Source organism: Sciurus carolinensis, chromosome 4, assembly GCF_902686445.1.
Source record: "Sciurus carolinensis chromosome 4, mSciCar1.2, whole genome shotgun sequence".
Classification (NCBI taxonomy): Eukaryota; Metazoa; Chordata; class Mammalia; order Rodentia; family Sciuridae; genus Sciurus; species Sciurus carolinensis.
This window is the reverse complement of record NC_062216.1, coordinates 167,802,223-167,820,518: the sequence shown is the minus strand read 5'-3', so window position 1 is coordinate 167,820,518 and position 18,296 is coordinate 167,802,223. Positions and strand designations below refer to the sequence as shown.

The 18,296-nt window shown below is 60.6% G+C and overlaps 1 protein-coding gene across 5 annotated transcripts; it reads left to right on the top strand.

Moving 5' to 3' along the window:
- The first annotated feature begins 807 nt into the window (after positions 1-807).
- On the top strand, positions 808-18,063 carry Cbx7 (chromobox 7). 5 transcript variants are annotated; one of them, XM_047549371.1, is made up of 6 exons: positions 808-1,181; positions 3,326-3,369; positions 10,275-10,340; positions 11,947-12,049; positions 14,447-14,795; positions 15,125-18,063. In XM_047549371.1, exons 1-6 carry the CDS (start codon positions 1,113-1,115, stop codon positions 15,277-15,279), a joined length of 786 nt encoding a protein of 261 aa, XP_047405327.1. In that variant the 5' UTR covers positions 808-1,112; the 3' UTR covers positions 15,280-18,063. The 5 variants fall into 5 exon arrangements, with proteins under 5 accessions (XP_047405327.1, XP_047405326.1, XP_047405329.1 ...); XM_047549370.1 differs by having other exon boundaries at positions 822-1,181; positions 15,122-18,063; XM_047549373.1 differs by having other exon boundaries at positions 824-1,181; positions 14,624-14,795; positions 15,122-18,063.
- Positions 18,064-18,296: the final 233 nt, after the last annotated feature.

The window sequence follows — 18,296 nt, the reverse complement described above, 5'->3', positions numbered from 1 at the left end:
TGAGGGAAGGGCAGCTCTGAGTCACCGCGAGGAGGTCAGAGGCAGGACCTGGGCTCCAGTCGGAATGGGGAAAGAACCGGCGGGGCCAGGACGATCGCTAACTCTTGGCGAGGGTGCATGGAGGTGTCGTGGAGCAGAGGTCGGGATGGGCGGGGGTGAGTCCGTCTTGGACCACACGTTCATTAACCGCACGAAGAGCTGGACAGACAGCGCGATGGTCAGAAAGGTCCCCGTGTGCACCTTGTCTTCCTGTGGTCTCACCCACCCGGAGATGCTGCTTCGCCCAGGGCAGCGCCCGCCACAGCCACGCGGCGTGGGTCGGGCGGGCCGGGCGGGCCGGGCGGGCCAGCGCAAGGACTCACGCGGAAGAACCTGCTTAGGACCTGCCGGGTCAGGCCGCCCGAGGTCTGGAGTGGAACCGGGTTCTGCGGCGCCCGGACGGCGTGGGAAACTGTGCGGTCCCCGCACCCCGGGGCTCGAGGGTCGGTGCCAGTCGGGGGCTCCCCGGTCGTGGGAGGTAGGAAAGCCGACCTCCCGCCCTGCGCCCCTTTCCTTTCTGCCCAGCCCGGGTCGTGCCGTTTCGGCCCCTCAGAGTCATCGGGAAGACCTGGGACTCGCGCCTCAGTGTTAAAGACCCCGGTTTGACCGGGGACGCGCGGATGACCGCCGCGCACCGACGGCGTTGGTGCCCCAGGAATGCCGCCACCCCGAGGCTGGGCGAGCAGCTCGCGGCCGCCGCGCTCCGGGCCGGCGGGGCTCGGGGCGGGGCCGGGGCGGAGCTCCGGAGGCGAGGGGCGGGGCTCCGGAGGCGAGGGGCGGGGCTGACCCGCAGGGCGCGAGTTGAGCCCCGCGGCCGGCAGGCCCGCGCGCTCTCGCCCCGCCCCCTCCCCGCGCGCGCTCGCTTGCTGGCGCGGAGGAAAACGTTGCGCAGGTTCAAAAATGGAACGTCGGCGGCGTGAGAGAGCGCGAGGGGGTGTGCGCGCGTGCGCGTGCGCGTGCGCGCCCCGCCGAGGGTGACGGGGACCCCGCCGGCCCGAGCATCGCGCGCAGCAGCCGCGGCCCCGCAGCTCCGCCCCCGGCCCGGCCCCGGGCCCGCTCGCCCGCCGCCCCACATGGAGCTGTCAGCCATCGGCGAGCAGGTGTTCGCGGTGGAGAGCATCCGGAAGAAGCGCGTGCGGAAGGTGAGGCTGCTTGGGGGCGGCCCCAGGACCCCACGAGGTCGCCTCGGGTTCCCAGCACCACCCCCTTCGGGCTGGGGCTAAGGGAACGTGGGGCTGGGGGGAGGTCAGGCAGCTCTGCGCTGCTGGACCGGTCTCCCCAGCCGGTGCCTCAGTTTCCCTGCCACGGGGTAGGGCGAGTAGAATCAAAGTTGTTGGCGCAAGTTGCTGGGGGCGACTGAGTCCACTCAGCTGGAGAGGAGGATCGGACTGCCGGAGTTCTGAGTGCCGTCCTGCCTCATCCCCTTTTCATTTTAAATATGGGGAGACTGAGGCCCAAGTTGAAGAAGCGACTTGCTCAGTGCGTTAGTGTTACAGCTGGGTCTCGAACCGGGCACTCTGGATTCTAGGTTAAAACAAGTCCTTTGAAGTTGGAGGTGGAGCTTTGAAAAGTGTCCTCCTGCCGCTGAAGTTTTCCTGCTGGACTTTGACCTTTTCCTATCCTTATCCCGCAATGCACACCCCTCTTCCCCAGCCCCCACACCACCACGGTCCCCGGCTTCCAGCCCCGCCCGGGCTCTGAAGCCGCCGCCAGCGTTGGGGCATCCCTGAAGCTCCTCCCCATCTGCCTACGCCTTCAAAACACACACCCTGCAATTTAAGGAGGCGTCTGTGCTGCTCAGGACCCCGCACCTCGGGCTAATGTGGTTGTCCTGGTCCGGAGTCTGCACTTCCAGTGCATGTTTGCCCAAGGGGGATACTCCTGGACTGCTGGTTGGGCTGGGGGCGTCCATGGAGAAAAGTTCCTCTCCTGGTACTTACCCCTGTCCTTTTTCCTCATCTCCTAACTGCAGCCCTTTGGGAGGCTCCTGGTGGTTTCCTCCTCTCTAGGGGAAAAGGAGACCCTGGCAGGAGAAGTGACCCGCTCAAGGGCCCACGGCAAGTTAGAGAAAGAGGGTAGAGCAGCAGCTCGGGTTGTTTCTTCCCGTGGTGAAAACTCAGTCCTTGCATCTTGGGCCAAAGGTCAGCTTCTTTTCTCTCCCCAACCGGCTTGGGGTTTAGCTGAGCTTCTGAATGGGGCTCCTTCCTTTCCCTTCCCCCAGGGTTTCCTGGGTTTAAAAGAGGATTAATTTATTCTACAAAGCCCAGTGCTTTCTAAGCAGTGTAGCCAGAGGCAGGTACAACAATCACACCCTTCTACAACCTGGGGGGTGGGGAGAGGAAGGGGTCCGGAGAGAGTCAGGACCTGCATCCAGCCTCTGAAAACATTCATTGGACATCTGCTCTTCCAGCCCCAGGGATGCCGCCCTTCCTTCGAGGAGCTGGCATTCTGGCAGAGGAGGTGTGGAAGAACGATGAATGAAATAAATACAGATGCCTTTGGATGGGCTATGTGCTTTGCAGAAGCAGAACTGTCAGGTGCTAGGAAGGGACCGGGACAAAAGGGTGACCAGGGAAGGCCTCTTTGAGGAGGTGCTGTATCTTGTATTAAGGTTCTGGTATGAAGGAGTTTTGCCCTCTCAATGTGGTTGGAATGCACACTTGTAAAGGTCCCTGTCCCTTGTGAAGAAGGGAGGAGGGACTGACCCTATTTCCTAACAATTGGAAGGGCTGACACCTTTCTGCAGGTGGAGAGTTGTTAGCCTTCTCTGGGGTCCTGCTAGGGTCTTTTGATGTAAAGGTCCTAATTGGCCCGCTGCCTCTGAGTCAGGGGCAGCCTCTCCCACATTCCCAGCTGATAGAGCCATAGGCGTCATTCCAGGGCGGGATGTTCTAGGATTGGGAGAGTCTTCCAGTAGCCATGATCTTGACTGAGACTCTGGCCACTGTGAATCTCTGGCCATGCATGCATGTCCCCGTATGTTCTCAGTTTCCCCATATGTGGTGAGACTGCTGAGCTTGGGCCCCAGTGGTATTTGGGGCCAGGGCACTCCTGTGCTCTTATAGGGAGAGTAGTCTGGGGTGGTCATGCAGCAGCAGTGTTTGGGGGTCTCTGGGTTGGCAGGGATCTGGTGGAGGGTCCCTGGGTTGTATTTGTGTGTCAAGGTGCAGCTGTTTGCAGAGGGCATCTGGGACTGAGATTCTTTCAAAGCCATTTGAGAGTTTTCTGTCCTGAGGGGTCACAGGGACCAGCGTTTGTCTCACTGTGCCTGTTTCTCTCTTCCCAGGGCAAAGTCGAATATCTGGTGAAGTGGAAAGGATGGCCCCCAAAGTAAGGCTCCTTCCTGTGTGTCTACCTGTCCACCCTCCACCCGCCTTGTGCCCCTCCCCTACCTAGCGTTTGTGACTGGGCAGCTGTTCCAGGGGCTGGAGCACAGGCGGCCAAGGTGGGTGCCCGGCTCCTCTTACGCTGCCCTCTGGTGTTGGGCCCTCTTGTGCTTCTCTGCCCTCCCTCTGCTTCTCCTGGCAACTGGGAATGAAGACCTAGCATCTTGGCTTCAGAGATAGCCAGGCAAAGGGGCCCCAAGTTCAGCAAGTCTAGTGCTGGGTGAGCCACCAGGGAGGGACCGAGCCTGGGTCCACCTTGCCTCTGGGTGGCACTTTCCTGTCTCCAAGTAGATCCCCAGACAGTGCTGGGAGGTAGGTGTGATCCTGAGCCCTCAAGACGATCAACAGGCTCAGAAATGGCGCACAGCAAGCAGAGGCAGAGTGGGGACTTGAACTAGGCCTTCCCATCTTCAGGTCTGTCTCCATGCCACCCCAACCTCCTATCCCCGAATTGGGGGTCAGGGAGCTGGGCCTAAGACCTCTCCCACATGCCTTGCCTCTCCTGCTGAAGCCCAATCAGGAGCCCTCCCACCAGCCAATCAGCTTCCAGCAGGGAATTGTTGGGGGCCTCCCATTGGTCGGTGGGTGCCCCGCCCTCGGCCTGCCTTGTGCAGACTGACTTCTGGAAACCCCCTCTCACCCCAGCTGTCCGCACCTGGGGCTGCCTGCTCCAAGGTGTGTGTAGAAAGAGGGGCGTGCCTGACCTGGTATTTGGTCCTGGAGGCTTTCTGGGGGGATGGTGGGAGACAGCAGAGGGAAGACAGCCCCTGTGCCTCACCGTCCCTCTGTGTGCAATGGGTTCAACAGTCCAGGCCTGCCCTCCTCCCGCAGGCGGCTCTGCCTTGTGTTCAGGGACCCGCAGCCTGATGACTGCTGGTGGCCAGCAGGTAGATAATCCACTCATCCATTCCTCCTCCCGGCCTTCCCAAATACGCCTGGGGCTTTGGGAGGACCCCCTCCCCAATTGGCCACAGGTGGACTTCTGGCCTGGGTGAAGGGGCTCTCAGCCCTCCCTCCCCTCCCCCGGCATCTCAGTGATGGCAGTGGGCGGGCCTTACTGCTTTTGGCCTTCAACCCACAGCTTTTGATAAATTCCTTCTCTAAATGGAGGGCCCTATTAATGAAAAGTTCCTTCCCTCCCACTTTTATCGATCCTAAAGGCAAGTACATCTGCCCACCCTCAGAGCTTCATTCCGGTGGAAGGAGCCAGCCAGAGAGCAGAGGCCCTCGCTGCTTCTGTGGGCCTGTGCCCCTGGCCCACTTTTTTCTTAAGGTGCTGAGACATCACATGGGCCCTCGTGGCTGCCTCTTGTGACCCCAGTGGAGCTCGGGAAGCCCTGTTTGACCAGATGACCCGGGGACGCCTTCTGCCTGTCCCCCCTCCTTGGTACTGAATTCCAGGCCTGGCTGCACAGTGGACAGGTCCCAGCCTGGCAGGGCATCTCTTTCTGGTAAACCCTCCTTCACGTATCTTAGGAGGCTCAGCCCAGCCCGGCGCCTCAGGGTATGTCTGCATGTCTGCGTTGGTACAGAGTTAGGTGGGGAGGCTTCCAGGTGGTGTTTTGTTTGCCCTGCCCAGGAGAGGATGGAGGGGATTCCATCCTACCAAGAGCACCAGCAGGCCCTAGAACGACATCCCCTTAATGTTATTCTGAGGATCAGACTTGTCATTTTTCAACTGAGGATAATGAGGCCCAGAGAGGGAAGGTCACTCCAAGACCATAACTGCCAACCCCAAGCAGTGTGCTACCCACTTCCTACCATCACTGGTACCACCTGCGTAAGGCAGGTACTGCCAGCCATCCCACCTTGCTTGGGAGAGGACAGCAGCTCAGTTGGGGTAGAGGCAGGAGAGCCTGGGCCTCCATGGCTGGCTCTGTCTTCAGTCTCCCGGAGACCAAGAAAAGCGGTGCGGATGGAGCTGGCAGGCTGTTCCCTGGGCAGTAGCCTTGGCTGGGTAGTGCCAGCCTGGGCTGGCAATGGGTATCAGATTCTCCTGCTCAGTGGCCACCCTCCTCACTCTGGGCAGGGAGACTTCTGTTGATAACGGTTAACCATAAGCAAACTCTGACTGATTTTGTCGTGCTGGAGGTTGAGCCCAGGAGTGCTCTACCACTGAGCACATCCCTGGCTTTTTATTTTTCAAGACAGGGTCCCGCTAAGGTGACCCTGAACTTCAGTCCTCCTGCCTCAGTCTCACGTGTCGCTGGGTTTACAGGCCCAGCCCAAACTGCACTCCCTTTGTGCCCGGTTCCACTGGGGCCCTTCTATACCTTGCCATTTTTGTGCCCAGGAGCAGGCAAATGAGTGCCCCCTTCCCAGTAGATGTGGTGCAGAGGCTCTCTTGCTGCTGCTGCTTTTTTATTTTGTTTTGTTTTGGGACATCGGGGATTGAACCCAGGGGCACTTTATCACTGAGCTGCATCCCCAGCCCTTTTTAACTTTTTATTTTGAGACAGGGTATCTCTGAGCTGCTTAGGCCTAAGGCTAAGTTGCTGAGGCTGACTTTGAACTTGCAATCCTCCTGCCTTAGCCTCCCAATTTGCTGGAATTACAGGCGTGCACCACTGTGTCCAGCTCTTGCTTCTTCCATAGCAAATGGCACAGGGAGGGGTTATGAGCACAGAGCAGAGGATGTTAAGTTGTCCATGACAGCTGCTCTCTGCACCTCAGAGACTCTCCAGGTATTCCACTCTCCTTTCATCCTTCCCAGGACCCTGCTGCCCCCGCAGACTGGATGCCTTTCTTTCTTTCCCACTTGTGAATGCTGCCACATCTTTTAAGAAGCACTGGCTCCATGGAACCTTAATAGTAAAGTCAGTGAGTACAGCAGTAACTGAACTGCCAATCAGTAAGCTCCTGTCAAGAGCCAGACATTGGCCCTCAGTTGCATCATGGCACTGCATTCACAGATGGAGACAAGCCCCCAGCAGAGTTGCTGCAGTCAGCTAGGAAAATCTGAATTGCAGATGCCTGATCCCAAGACTTTCAGATCCACCCACGTGATACCCAGCCAGCTCCACCCAAGGTGACCAAGCCAGGAGTCTCTCTCACCTGTTGGCCTCTTGGCCAGTTCAGTGGGATGTGCTCAGGCTTTCCGGCCAGACTATCCTGCCTTTGAATTCTTAAGATTTACCAGCTGTGTGACCCAGGTCAAAACCCTCAATCTCTCTGCTTCCATTTCCCCATCTGCAGTCTGAGGCCCCACAGGGGCCTGCTGAAGACTGAGACAGTCATTAATGGCTAGGCAGGGACAGAGTGGGAGCTTTTTCCTCCTCCACAGCTGGGGTTGGGCAGCAGCCACAGAGTCCTGGGTTCTGGCCCTGGTAGGCTGTGGGCACTCTAGGTTTTTGAAATTGGTTTTTCATTAACGCTTATTTGTGCTTATCGTGTTCGACACTGGTCTAAATGCGATAGGTGGCTTAGCACAGCTGATCTTCACAACCCTAAGGGAAGGGATTGCTGGGAGCCGCACTTTAGGATGAGGCTCCAGAGGGATGGGCGTCATACCAAGTCACCTGCCCCAAGGCCGAACCCGGCAGACTGGACCCGAGCCCATTACGGGGGATTTGGTGGGGGTGCTGCTGCTGGCCTGGGCCTGCGGGGCTCCTGGGTGGCTGGCCCCTGCACCATAGCTCGGCAGCGCCCCCTCCCCGCCTCCACCTCCGGGTGAGGCTGCCTGGGGCTGGGGCGACCTGCCCCCAGACGCCCCCTCTGCCCGGAACCCGTGCCCCCAACCGGTGGAGTCCATTTGGCTGGCTGGGCGCGGCGGCCGGCGGCCGCAGCTTGTTTACCGGGGCTGGGGGCGGGGCGGGGTCACGTGGCCGTGTTTATCTCGGAGCCGCGCTGCGCCGTCCCCGCCCCCGCCCCCATTGGTTGGCCCGGCGATCCGTGCGTGCGCGCGGCCCTGCTGCGAGGGGCGGGGCGGGACTCCCCATGCTCCGCCCCTTCGCTGCCCGGTCGGCGCGGGGCGCTTGCTCTCGCCCAGCCCGCACCGCATCCCTTCGCAGAGCTGGCGCAGCCCCGAGGGTCTCCCGCCCCGCCGGCGCCTGCTCGCGCCCAGCCTCCCTGTGCCCGGCTGTTGTCCAAGCATCTGCCCACCCTGAGTCCTCCTGGCTCCCCCACTTGCGGAGGGCACCGCGCAGCTCCGCTGGTCTCGGTGGCCAGGGGGCTGAGGGGCCCAGGTGCTTGTGCAAGGCCTGTCCCACCTGCCTCAAGCACCGAGTAGCACCTGACTTGGCTACCACGACTGACCCACACCAGAAAGCATCCTGCTCTTAATCTGGCCTACCCTCCTGTACACCAGTGTGCCAGGCCCTGGTCAGACACTGAGCACCAGGGCCAGATAGGCAGTGCCCCTCTCCCAGGGATGTCACAGTCAGTGGGGAGCCAGATAAGGTGACCTGGGAGACATCCAAAGGTAGAGGGCGACTGGGAGTGGCACTGAGTTCCAACCAGATTGGCCACCCACTGGCTCTTGACCCGGGGCAAGCTGCTTAACACTGCCTCGGTTTCTTCATCTGCAAAATGGGATAATTTAAGAACCTACCTCTGCAGAGTGCTGTGAAGGACACATTCCTGGTGGTAGTCAGTGCACCATCTGTCACTGAGGAGGTGGTGGTAGTTATTCTTTAAGATGAGGAAATTGAGGTCAAGAGAAGGGTAGGGACTTACCAGCAATCACACAGCAGCTACATCAGCAAGAATGAACCTGCAGTGGGCAGGTGGAGAGGGTTGAGAGGAGGGGCAATCGCCAGAGAGAGGGTGAGTCCCGCCCACCCAGGAAGAACCAGGATCCCCTTCCTTCTAGATTCATTAGGAGAGCCAACCTTTATGGGGACTCTGGGGGAGGAGGGCACAGTCTCCACCAGCCTGTGGGTCATGTGGCTTCCTGCAGTTCAAGCAGGACAAGCAGAATGGCCTCCACAGCCCTTCCCAGAGCACCAGTGGCAAGGCCTCTGGGCCAGGCCCTGCTGGGTTCATCCAGAACCGAGACCTGGGCCTTCTGGGAGTAGGGCCATGCCGTGCAAAGCCAGGGGAAGCTACAGGGCCTGCTCTTGAAGGATGACTAGGTGCTCACTGCAGGACAGGGCACCCAGTGGGGGCGCACAGCACAGACAGCAGAAGCAAGGCCAGCGCAGGAGGCCTGGTAGTGGAGCAGGTGGGAGGGAGAACGGGAGGAGAAGAGCTTTCTGCCTTCAGGCGTCTTGCTGCTCAACCCTGCTCTAGTGCTAAACCCCGAGAGAGGTCCCTGGGGGCTGCAGGACCAGGGCTCTGCCTGGCCTCTTCTGCCTCCTGAAACCTCCCAGTCACCTGCCTTCTCACCCAGCGAGGTTTCTAGCCAAGATCATCTAATTTTGCTTTGTCTGGTTCATATACATTTGTTTCCTATGTCTTTCTGTTTGTACACTTAGATGCAGGTGAACTTTAAACAAGTACATACTTTTTTGTAGTACTGGGGAGTGAAGCCAGGAGGCGCTCTACCTCTGAGCTACAGCCCCAGCCTGTTTTTTTAAAAATACGTTTTGAGGCAGTCTTTTTTTTTTGACATGTTCTGTATGGTCTTTCTTCTCTTGGATACTTTTCACTTTATTTAGATGTTGATAGACGTTTATTATATTCATTTATTTATATGTGGTGCTAAGAATCGAACCCAGTGCCTTACATGTGCTAGGCAAGCGCTCTGCCACTGAGCCACAACTCCAGCCCCATAGTCTTTTCTTTTTCATATTTTTTAAAAAAATATTTTTAGTTGTAGATGGATATAATACGTTTATTTTATTTATTTTTATGTGGTGCCTCACACCTGCTGGGCAAGCACTCCACCACTGAGCCACAGTCCCAGCCCCAGGTCAGTCTTGCCCAGGCTGACCTGAAACTTGAGGTCCTCCTGCCTCAGCCTCCTGTTGCCCAGATTACAGGCATGTGACACCGCATCTGGCTCAAACATATATTTTTAAATTAAAATTTTTTTATACTTATATCTATGGTGAATGATACTGCTTTGCTTTTAAAATGAAATTATTTATACAGAAAGGCTGCACTGAAGGAGGCGGGTGCTGAGCGGATGGAGGTGGAAGGCGGCTGTGGCAGACGTCCCCAGGGCAGGCCTGATGGCGGCTGGGCTCTGGAGGTGGCCCTGTCAATGCCTCCCCTGCCCCTGGGCCCTTGGGTGTGCTGAGGTCGGGGAGGCGGAGACCCACCGTGGAAGAGCCCAGGCCTGCGGGGGGAGCTCTGCCCCACTGGGTCAGAGAGCTGCCAGGTGCACGGGTGCCAGGCCCAGAGACCAGGGAACTTGTCTGAGGCTCCTTCAGACCTGCTCTCGTTGGCGCAGGTGCCCCAGGCAGTACCCCAGCTGCGGCTGAGGCTGGGGAGAAACCACATGGTGCAGGTGAACACGGGGACATACCGCGGAGCACTCCCTCCCCACCAGCCACTGCCCTGGACACTAAATGACACACTTCGTCAGCACAGGAGTCCTTTACAGATGGGGACATTGAGGCACAGAGCTGTTAATGACTCAGGGCTGCCCCGCTAGCTCAGGGCAGAACTGGGACTTGAACTCAGGCCAGGTGGCTCGCGTCCACGCTCTGCCCTAGTAAGAGTGCCCTGGGACACACAGGGACCCGCTGTCTTCCAGGCACCAAGGGCCTCAGGTGAATGTGGGGTCTCTCAGGAGTAGGACCCAGTCCGATGGTGGTGAGTGGGAGTGCGGGGAGTTCTGGTGTCAGCAGGGCCCAGGCAGCCCAGGTGGCCGGCCCCGGAGCAGGTGGCAGCCACGCCTGCCCGGGAAGGGCCCGGGACCGAGGCAGCGGAGGCAGCGCTCTGACCCCTCTTCTCCCCTCCCAGGTACAGCACGTGGGAGCCAGAGGAGCACATCCTGGACCCCCGCCTGGTCCTGGCCTACGAGGAGAAGTAAGGCGCCTGAGCCGGGCGGCGGGCAGGACCAGGGGTGGGAAGGGGGTGGGCACCGAGGACCTTTTGGCTCTGACACCCTGAGCTCCAGCCAGAGGTTTCACTTGCGTTCTGGTGAGGAAGACAGAAATGACCCCGAGGTGCCACGGGCGTGAGTGGCACGTCAGCGACGCGGCTGGCGACGGTTGGGGACCCTCTGGAGATTGCCCCACCCGTGAAGGAAGCCGAGCAAGTCACTGAGGACCCAGGGGCGGCTGGGCTTCTGGGCTCTGGTCCAGCCTGCTTGCGGCTCCCAGCCCACGGCCCGGGCACTCGGCCCCTCCTGCCGGTGCACTGCCGGGTTCCCTGCCGCCCGCGTCCCTGCCCACAGTGGGCAGCCCGGTCCTGCCTCTCCCCAGCACCGGTCCCGTGCTGTCTGGGCCTCATCCCAGGCCCCTTTTCATTTGGCCCCTTACAGCAGCCTCCTGGGACAGGATGAGGGGCTGGTGGGGCAGACGAGGAAGCTGAGGCTCATCCTGGAGCCTCATAGCTGAGACTGGCGCCGGCCGACAGGCTCCGGCCGCAGGCTGAACCTGCCTGCTGGCTGGGCCCTCAGAGCTTCTCCCAGCAGGTCTTGACACTCTTGTGTTGTTCTTTAGAATGCGGGGTGTCCCTGTCACCCAGCTTCTTTCTGCTTCCTGGGTGCTTGTTGGGGCCTTAGTCCCAAAATCTTGGGCCACTTGGGAGGACCCTGTGACCCGCCCCGGGGTGTGGCCAGGAGAGCTGTGGCCAGGTGGAGGCCCGGGCAGGACCTGCAAGGAGCCTTCCCGGCTGCCCAGAGCCCCACGTCCAGAGGGTGTGGCTTCTGCCTGGAGGTGACCAGACATTTGAAACAGATGCCGGGGGTTCTCCGATTCATGCTGAGCCCGTACTGCAACTGGCCTAGGTCACCCAGCCGGAGGGGAAGGGTTAACTCTGTCCCCCACATTCTCCCCGCTGTCCCGGCTTCCATTGTGGGGACCACAGAAAGTGAATGGAATGAGCGAACAGGAGGAGGGACCTGAGCTTCCTACCGTGGCACCATGGTTTGGAGCCTCTGGTCGTGTCATCCCGTGTGTTGAGTGTGGCTGTCCTCGATTGTGTGTGCCGCACCCATCCAAGAGCCAGGCAGCTGCCAGACGCCCTGCAGGCTGGGCTTCCTCCCCTCCCCCAGCGAGATGGTGCGGACAGGACAGGAGCCTTCTCTCTCCAGGTCCCTAAGGATCCCAAATCAGGGGAGCCGGATAGCACGCGCTAATCTCCCCTCCCCCAGGCCACTCAGGACATCGGCTGGCGGTGTCTGTACAACTCTTCTAGGAGTGGGGACCACATGCTTGGTGGTCCCCAGGAGCATGCAGAGCAGGGCATTCGACAGGCCCTGGGGCTCAGGGGGGACCCACGTATTTTTGGAAAGCCCACATCAGTGACTACACGGTCCCCTTCCCATGTGTGGGCTGAAGTCCAAGCCCTGGAAAGTTGGGCACCTGACCCCACTGTTATGGCCCTAAGAGAGCCACGGTGACAACGGGGGCGGGGGGTGTGGACAGTGGAGGGGTGCAGCGGACACCTTGCCCTTAAATGTCACTAGTGTTTCCTTTTCTTCTGCCACCTGCCTTGCACCCAGGGAGGAGAGAGACCGAGCGTCGGGGTATAGGAAGAGAGGCCCGAAACCCAAGCGGCTTCTGCTGCAGGTAACCCAGCTGTCCCTGGGCGAGTGGATGAGCTGGTCCCTTGCCTTCCCCTGGCACCACTGGGGCACTGTGGGGTGGGAGCACCAGTGGATGATTTTCCACGGGAGGGAGAAGCCCAAACACGGAGCAGGAGCTGAGGAAAGGTGGCCCGGAGGGCAGGTGTTGGTGGGAGGGGCACGTGGCTAACGCCATCCTAGGAGTTTGGGAAGCTCAGCATCTCATAAATAAGCCTTTGATGCTTAGAATCCCCAAACACAAAATTGTGATATTTAGGAACCTTAGAAACACAAGCTCTAGAAGTGAGCGACACAGAGGTGGACTTCCAGAACCCGGGAACGAGAGGCCCTTAGTGTGTGGCCCAGCCGGGAGCACCCAGCTCCTGGAAAGCTGTCCTTTTTGTGTCCTGTGAGAGGCGGGGCCCTGGTCTTTGACAGCCTCAGGTCTTGGGAGCATGGAAAGCAAATGGAGTTTGAAGCGCTGGAGCTGATTCTGGGCCAGCCTCTGAGATCCCCGGTGCTGGGGTTTCTCACCTGTGAGGGGTGGGAGCACCTGCCTCATTTCACACGGCCCACCTGGGTGTCCGCGGCGAAGCACGAGGCTCCCGGTCCACGTGCGGTGCGGCTGTCCTGGTTATGGATCTCCTGCGGCTTTCCTGGAGCGAGCTGGCCTCCTTCCCGTGGGGCGTGTGATTGACGTGAATTGGGTACCAGGATGAAAATTAACATTTGCCAGAGGTCCGCACCTGGGCTCTGTGTCTGTCCTGCTTCACAAATGGGCATGTTCCCTCTGCATGCCAGGCCCGCACGCTAGGTGTAGGAGTCATCTGTGGCTGTGTGACAAGTCACCACAACTTAGCAACTTGAGCCAGTGAACTCATCTCTTCACATGGTTTCGTTGGATTAGGAATTTGGGAGCAGCTTAGCTGGTCCTTTTGTGGTCCTGGTTTGGGTTAGTCAAGGTTTGGGGACCAGGTCAGCTGCGGGCTGGCCTGGGGGCTGCTCCCAGGCCCAGGAGTCTATGCTAGCCATAGTGGGTCAGTTCCTGCTGGGAGGACCTGTTGGGCAGTGTGAGTGCCCTCGCTTCCCCACGTGGGTGATCCGAGAACAAGGAAGAAGACTCTGTGTCTTTGTGACCCGGCCCAGGAAGTCACATGCGGCAGTGTTTCTTGTGAAAAGGGACCGCAGATGGCATGAAGGTGGAAAACGGGTGTTGTCAGAGGCCGTCCACTGTGGTCTCTTCCCCTTTGCTGTCGAAGTCACAAAGGCTCAGGGAGGCCAGTAGTTGACCAGGTGTCACACAGCAGGTGCGAACCGAGTCCACCTGGAGGGCTCTGTTCTGTCATGGTGAACTGGCAGAGGACGGAAAGGATCCTGCCCTGCTGGTGGTGGAGAGGGCCCCGAGCCAGGGCGTGGGCCTGAGAACGCTGCCCGGCCCTTCCAGCCACAGTCTCCCAGGCCCCTCTGGGGTTGGCTCTGCTTCCTCCCGCCACAGCCTGCGCCCAAGGCCAGGGATGGCATTAGGAGACAGGACTGAGAGCAGAGGTCACCTGCGTCACCTCCGCCTCCAGCTTGGTTATGACCCATCCTTCCTGCTGTCCTGGGAGCCCTTGGCCTCGGGTGACAGGTGACAGTAGACAGCACTGTGCCAGAGTGATGGGAGGTCCCGTATCTTCCTTCCTTGGAGATTGAGACTCTCTGCGGAGGCAGTGAGACAGGTCCCCCAGGTGCAGGACGCCAGCCCTCGCCCGGTGGACGGAGCGCCCTCCAGGTGCTTGGTGAGGCTGGTCAGCAGACGCCTGGCCCCTGACAGAGCGGAGGCTGTTGGCATCTCGGGCTGTGGCAAGTGCTGACCTTGCTGCGGGGGCCCGTGGCGCTGGGTGTCCCCTGGGCTTGCTGCCTCAAGGACCCAGCGCCCTCTTTGCCTCTGCCCCCTGCCCTGGCTCTTCAGCTCCTGAGGTGGTTTGGGAAGCAACGATTCTCCTTGTGGGTGGACCCAGCGCCTGGCGTGGACAGGCAGGGCGAGCGCCCGGCTGCTGAGCCCCATGGCTTCCTCTCTCTTTCCTTCCTTTTCTTTCCTTCCTTTCCTTCCCGTTTTCCCACCGTGGTTGACATTGTTGTCGGTCAGTTTTCCATTCATACCTCGTGTTTGCTCCTCTGCTGGGACCGAGGAATGTGTGCTCTGGCCTCCGACCCCAGCCGGGCACGGATGAGACCACCGCTGTGGCCCGGAGGGACCGGGCACAGGGCCCGGGCGGGCTGCGGCTCTGGCCGGCTCTGGCCAGGCGTGGGGAGGTGTGGAGGGTCGGACTCCTGGCGCCAGGGCGCCGGGCTCGAGTGCAGGTGCAGGTGCCCGCGGGCGGGAGCGGGGCTGACCCCGTGCCCTGGCTTGCCCCCGCAGCGGCTCTACAGCATGGACCTGCGGAGCTCCCACAAGGCCAAGGGCAAGGAGAAGCTCTGCTTCTCTCTGACGCGCCCACTCGGCAGCGGGAGCCCCGAGGGGGTGGTCAAGGCGGGGGCGCCTGAGCTGGTGGACAAGGGCCCCTTGGTGCCCAGCCTGCCCTTCCCACTCTGCAAGCCCCGCAAGGCCCACAAGTACCTGCGGCTCTCACGCAAGAAGTTCCCGCCCCGCGGGCCCCACCTGGAGAGTCACAGCCATCGACGGGAGCTCTCCCTGCAGGAGCCACCGGCCCCAGATGACCTGCAGGCGGCCGGCGAGTGGGAGCCCGCAGAGCAGCCCCCTGAGGAGGGTAAGATGGCCCGGGCCCCAGACCTCAGAGCTGGAAAGGTCCTTGGAGGTCACCCGGTCCAGCTGACCCACGCCTCCAGAGGGCCCGGTTGGCCACACATGCAGTGGGGACGGTGAGGACTGACCTGAGCCTGCCCCTGGCCACAGCTGACATCCCACCAGGGAAGGCCCGGTCCAGCCAGGGAAGGTGGGCAGGGTGCCTCCCCGGTGTCCAGCAGTCGACTCCTGAGAAGGCCCCGGGGACTGGGGGCCGTCTGCTTGCTGCTCCATTCCCCGCCCACCTGTGGCCAACCTGCCCCTGTCCCTGTCTTTGTCCCGTGGCTGCAGCAGATGCAGAATTGGCAGATGGGCCCCCTCCCTGGACACCCACGCTCCCCTCAAGCGAGGTGACCGTGACAGACATCACCGCCAACTCCATCACCGTCACCTTTCGAGAGGCCCAGGCAGCAGAAGGCTTTTTCCGAGACCGCGGCGAGAAGCTCTGAATCACCGTTTCCACCCACCTTCCCTGCTTCCTTTGGGGCTTGGGGTGGGGAACTCCCGAGGCAGGGAGGGGTCGGGGCAGGGTAATTATTTTATTTAAAAAACCACGGAGCAGAAGACGCGTGGTCCACCAACCTCCACCACCCTGCCCTTCCTCTGCGAAGGCGTTTGCAGAGAGGCCTTGGGGCTGGGTTGGGGAGGTTGGTGTCGCTGTTGTTGGGGTCCCATCTCCAGGCCGATGGGGACAGGGCCACCCTGCTGCCTTGCAGCTGCTGGTTGTAGGAGGGGAAGCAGCCTTGGCGTGGGACCCCACCTCAGCAGCCCTGCCTGTCTGGTTGGTTCGGCCCTCCCACCCGCTTCTTCTGGGTCTGGGTCTTTGTTTCGATATTTCCACTCCAGCTTTGGCGGGGTTTGGGGGCTGCTTTCACCGCAGGCCCTGAGTCAGGGAGAAGGGGCTGGAGGGAGGGTCTGAGGAGTGTGGAGCCTGGTCCAGACCCCCCAGAGAGCAGGAGGAGGCTGCCCGAGCTGCCTCCGCCGAGAGGTGGCCCAGCACTGGCCTGTGTGGACATGCATGCTCACCCCGCGGTCCTTGTGCACATTCCCACGTGCCCCATGTCTCCAGAGTGTCCCCTGGGCCTTGCACGCCCTTTAGAAACCCTGCCGGGTGAACGTGGGCAACTCACAGCACAAGAGGACTCGCGGCGGCCACCGGCCTTGCCCGCATCGCAGGGCGGGATCCGGCCAGCTGCATTTGCTCAGTGCCAGCGAGGACAGGGTTCTGGCCACGAGCTCGGCCGCACTGATGCTCAGGCCTGCAGATGTGGCTCCCGGTCGCACTGGCTATGCTGCAGGCGTGCTGACCCATCTGCACAGACTCCAAGACACTTGGGACCTGTTCTTCTCCCACAGGGATTCTTGTCCTTTGACTCAGGTGACTTTTCAGCCCTTCCAACTCCCCTCTTTCTGCCGTCCCCTCCAGCTCCGCAACCCGCGAGGCGTGGTGTGGGCGGGTGTCCCCCTCTCAGGGCAGCCCTCGTCTCCTGGACCCTTCCTACTTCCATCTGTGTCCCCCACCAGACCTGAATGCCACAGTGGGGACTGACCTTGTTTCCCATGGGGGTCCAGCCGCAGAGACAGTGGCCGTCCAGGCTGAGCGCAAGCCCCACACCCTGTGGAGGGGCCGCGCCTGCCGGGAGGTGGGATGCTCGACTCTGGTCTGTACCTAGCTGCCCCGCAGGCCGCTAGCTCCCTGCCCTGAGGGGCGATTGCTCCCCATCCCAGCCCTGTCCCAGAGAAAAGGCCAGATGGAGTGGGGGGTCCTGGGAACAGGGAGGAGTTCGGCACCCCCAGAGTTGGGGTGTCTGAACTCAGTAGAGCCATTGTGGCTGGGGAGCTCAGCCCTGTCCCCGACTCTGTGCCTGCCCTCAGGAGGTCATCAGATCTCTGTGGGGACAAGGGTAGGGCAACTCTTCCCCCAGACTCCTCCCCATTCCCAAACCAAAGAGTCTGCACCCTGTTCCTGCTTGGGATGCCTTGTTAGCAAGATTCCACTTCCCGGATCTCTCCCAATCTCTAGTTCTCAGTTGCCCGGGATCAATTCAGTGCTTCCATTGGGGGACAGTCACCTGTGGGTGACCTGGTTCACTCCAGCCCAGGGAATTGAATCTAGAGGAGGATGTGGGGCGGGCCTGGGAGAGGAGGGGTTTCAGCTGCAGGACCCTGAGCAGGGGAGGAGTTTGGAGTTGGGGGCGCTTCAGAGTGGGGGCTCCTAGCCTGGAAGTTGGGGGACTGAGGGCTGGGGGTTCTCTCCTGCTGAAAGTTGGACCTCGCTTTGGGACATGGCAGCCTCTCCTGGTAGAAATCACTCCCTCCCCGGGGACGCGGCTCTTCATCCCTGGGGTCCTAGCTGGGAACCTGCAAGCCCCAGGTCCCGGATGTGTGGTGGTTGTTCTGCTCCTTCCCGCGCGATGAGCCGCCGCTTTTCTGTCTGCAGCCACAGAACGGAGCTCTCCTCTGACTCAGCCCTTCCAGGCGAGGTGCCTGGGGCCTGTGGCTCAGAGGGCTGAGGCCCAGGCCTGGCACCTGGGGGGATGGTCCTGAGAGGCCCCGCTGGGGCGGCTGCGTGGGGGAACTGCTCTAGGCTGCTGGGGCAGGTGGCTTCTGGGAGGGGGTGGGTGTGGCCACACAGGCCTCCTCCCAGCCCTGAGTGCCCCAGCTAGGGCCAGGTGGACAGTGACCTCCCACCCCCGAGCCCCCTGGAAGGTCAGTACCCTCGGGTGGGGAGCGTGGGCCGCCTGCCTCTGCCAGCCGCCCGTGAATGTAGAGCCTGTTGGTACTTCACTTCTGCCAGGGAGCGGGCTGGAATGTCCCACCCACCCCTGGCACGGACCCCGATCATTCTGTCAGGACAGTAACCCCCTTTGCCAACGTCCTTCCGCCTCCTGCCCCGGAAGGCGTGAGGCACCCGACAGCTGGTGTAGCTTTTGCTTTACAAGTGGCCAGACGCGGCCGCCAGGTCTCAGCCAAGAACGCGTCCTTTGCACAGATGAGCTTCAAGCTTCGTTCAGACTACATGAATGTACTTGGGAGGGCCGGGTGTCGGTCCCCAGTGCCGCCCCTCCTGGCCGTGCGTGCTGGGGAGGGCCAGAGCGGGTGCAGAGCGCAGTTTTATTTTTGTACTGATATTGGTAAGAGACTGTATAGCATCTATTTATTTAGATGATTTATCTGGTAAATGAGGCAAAAAATTATTAAAGAATTTAAAAAAAAATTTGTGGGCATTTGGTCATTCTCTAATATGACATCCCCTCTGTTCTGGGGAAAGAGCCCCAGCCCTAGAGGACAGTCTGTCCCAGCTCTGCCAGTGACTGACTGTGACCTTGGACAGGTGGTTCACGTTTGAGTTTCCTGACATACAGAGAAGACTCATGGGGGTAGGAACTGGGCTCCAAGGTGTGTTGCTGGGTGGGTGCCCACCACCCTCTGCTTCCTCCTGAGAGTGTTCTGGAACCTCAGGACA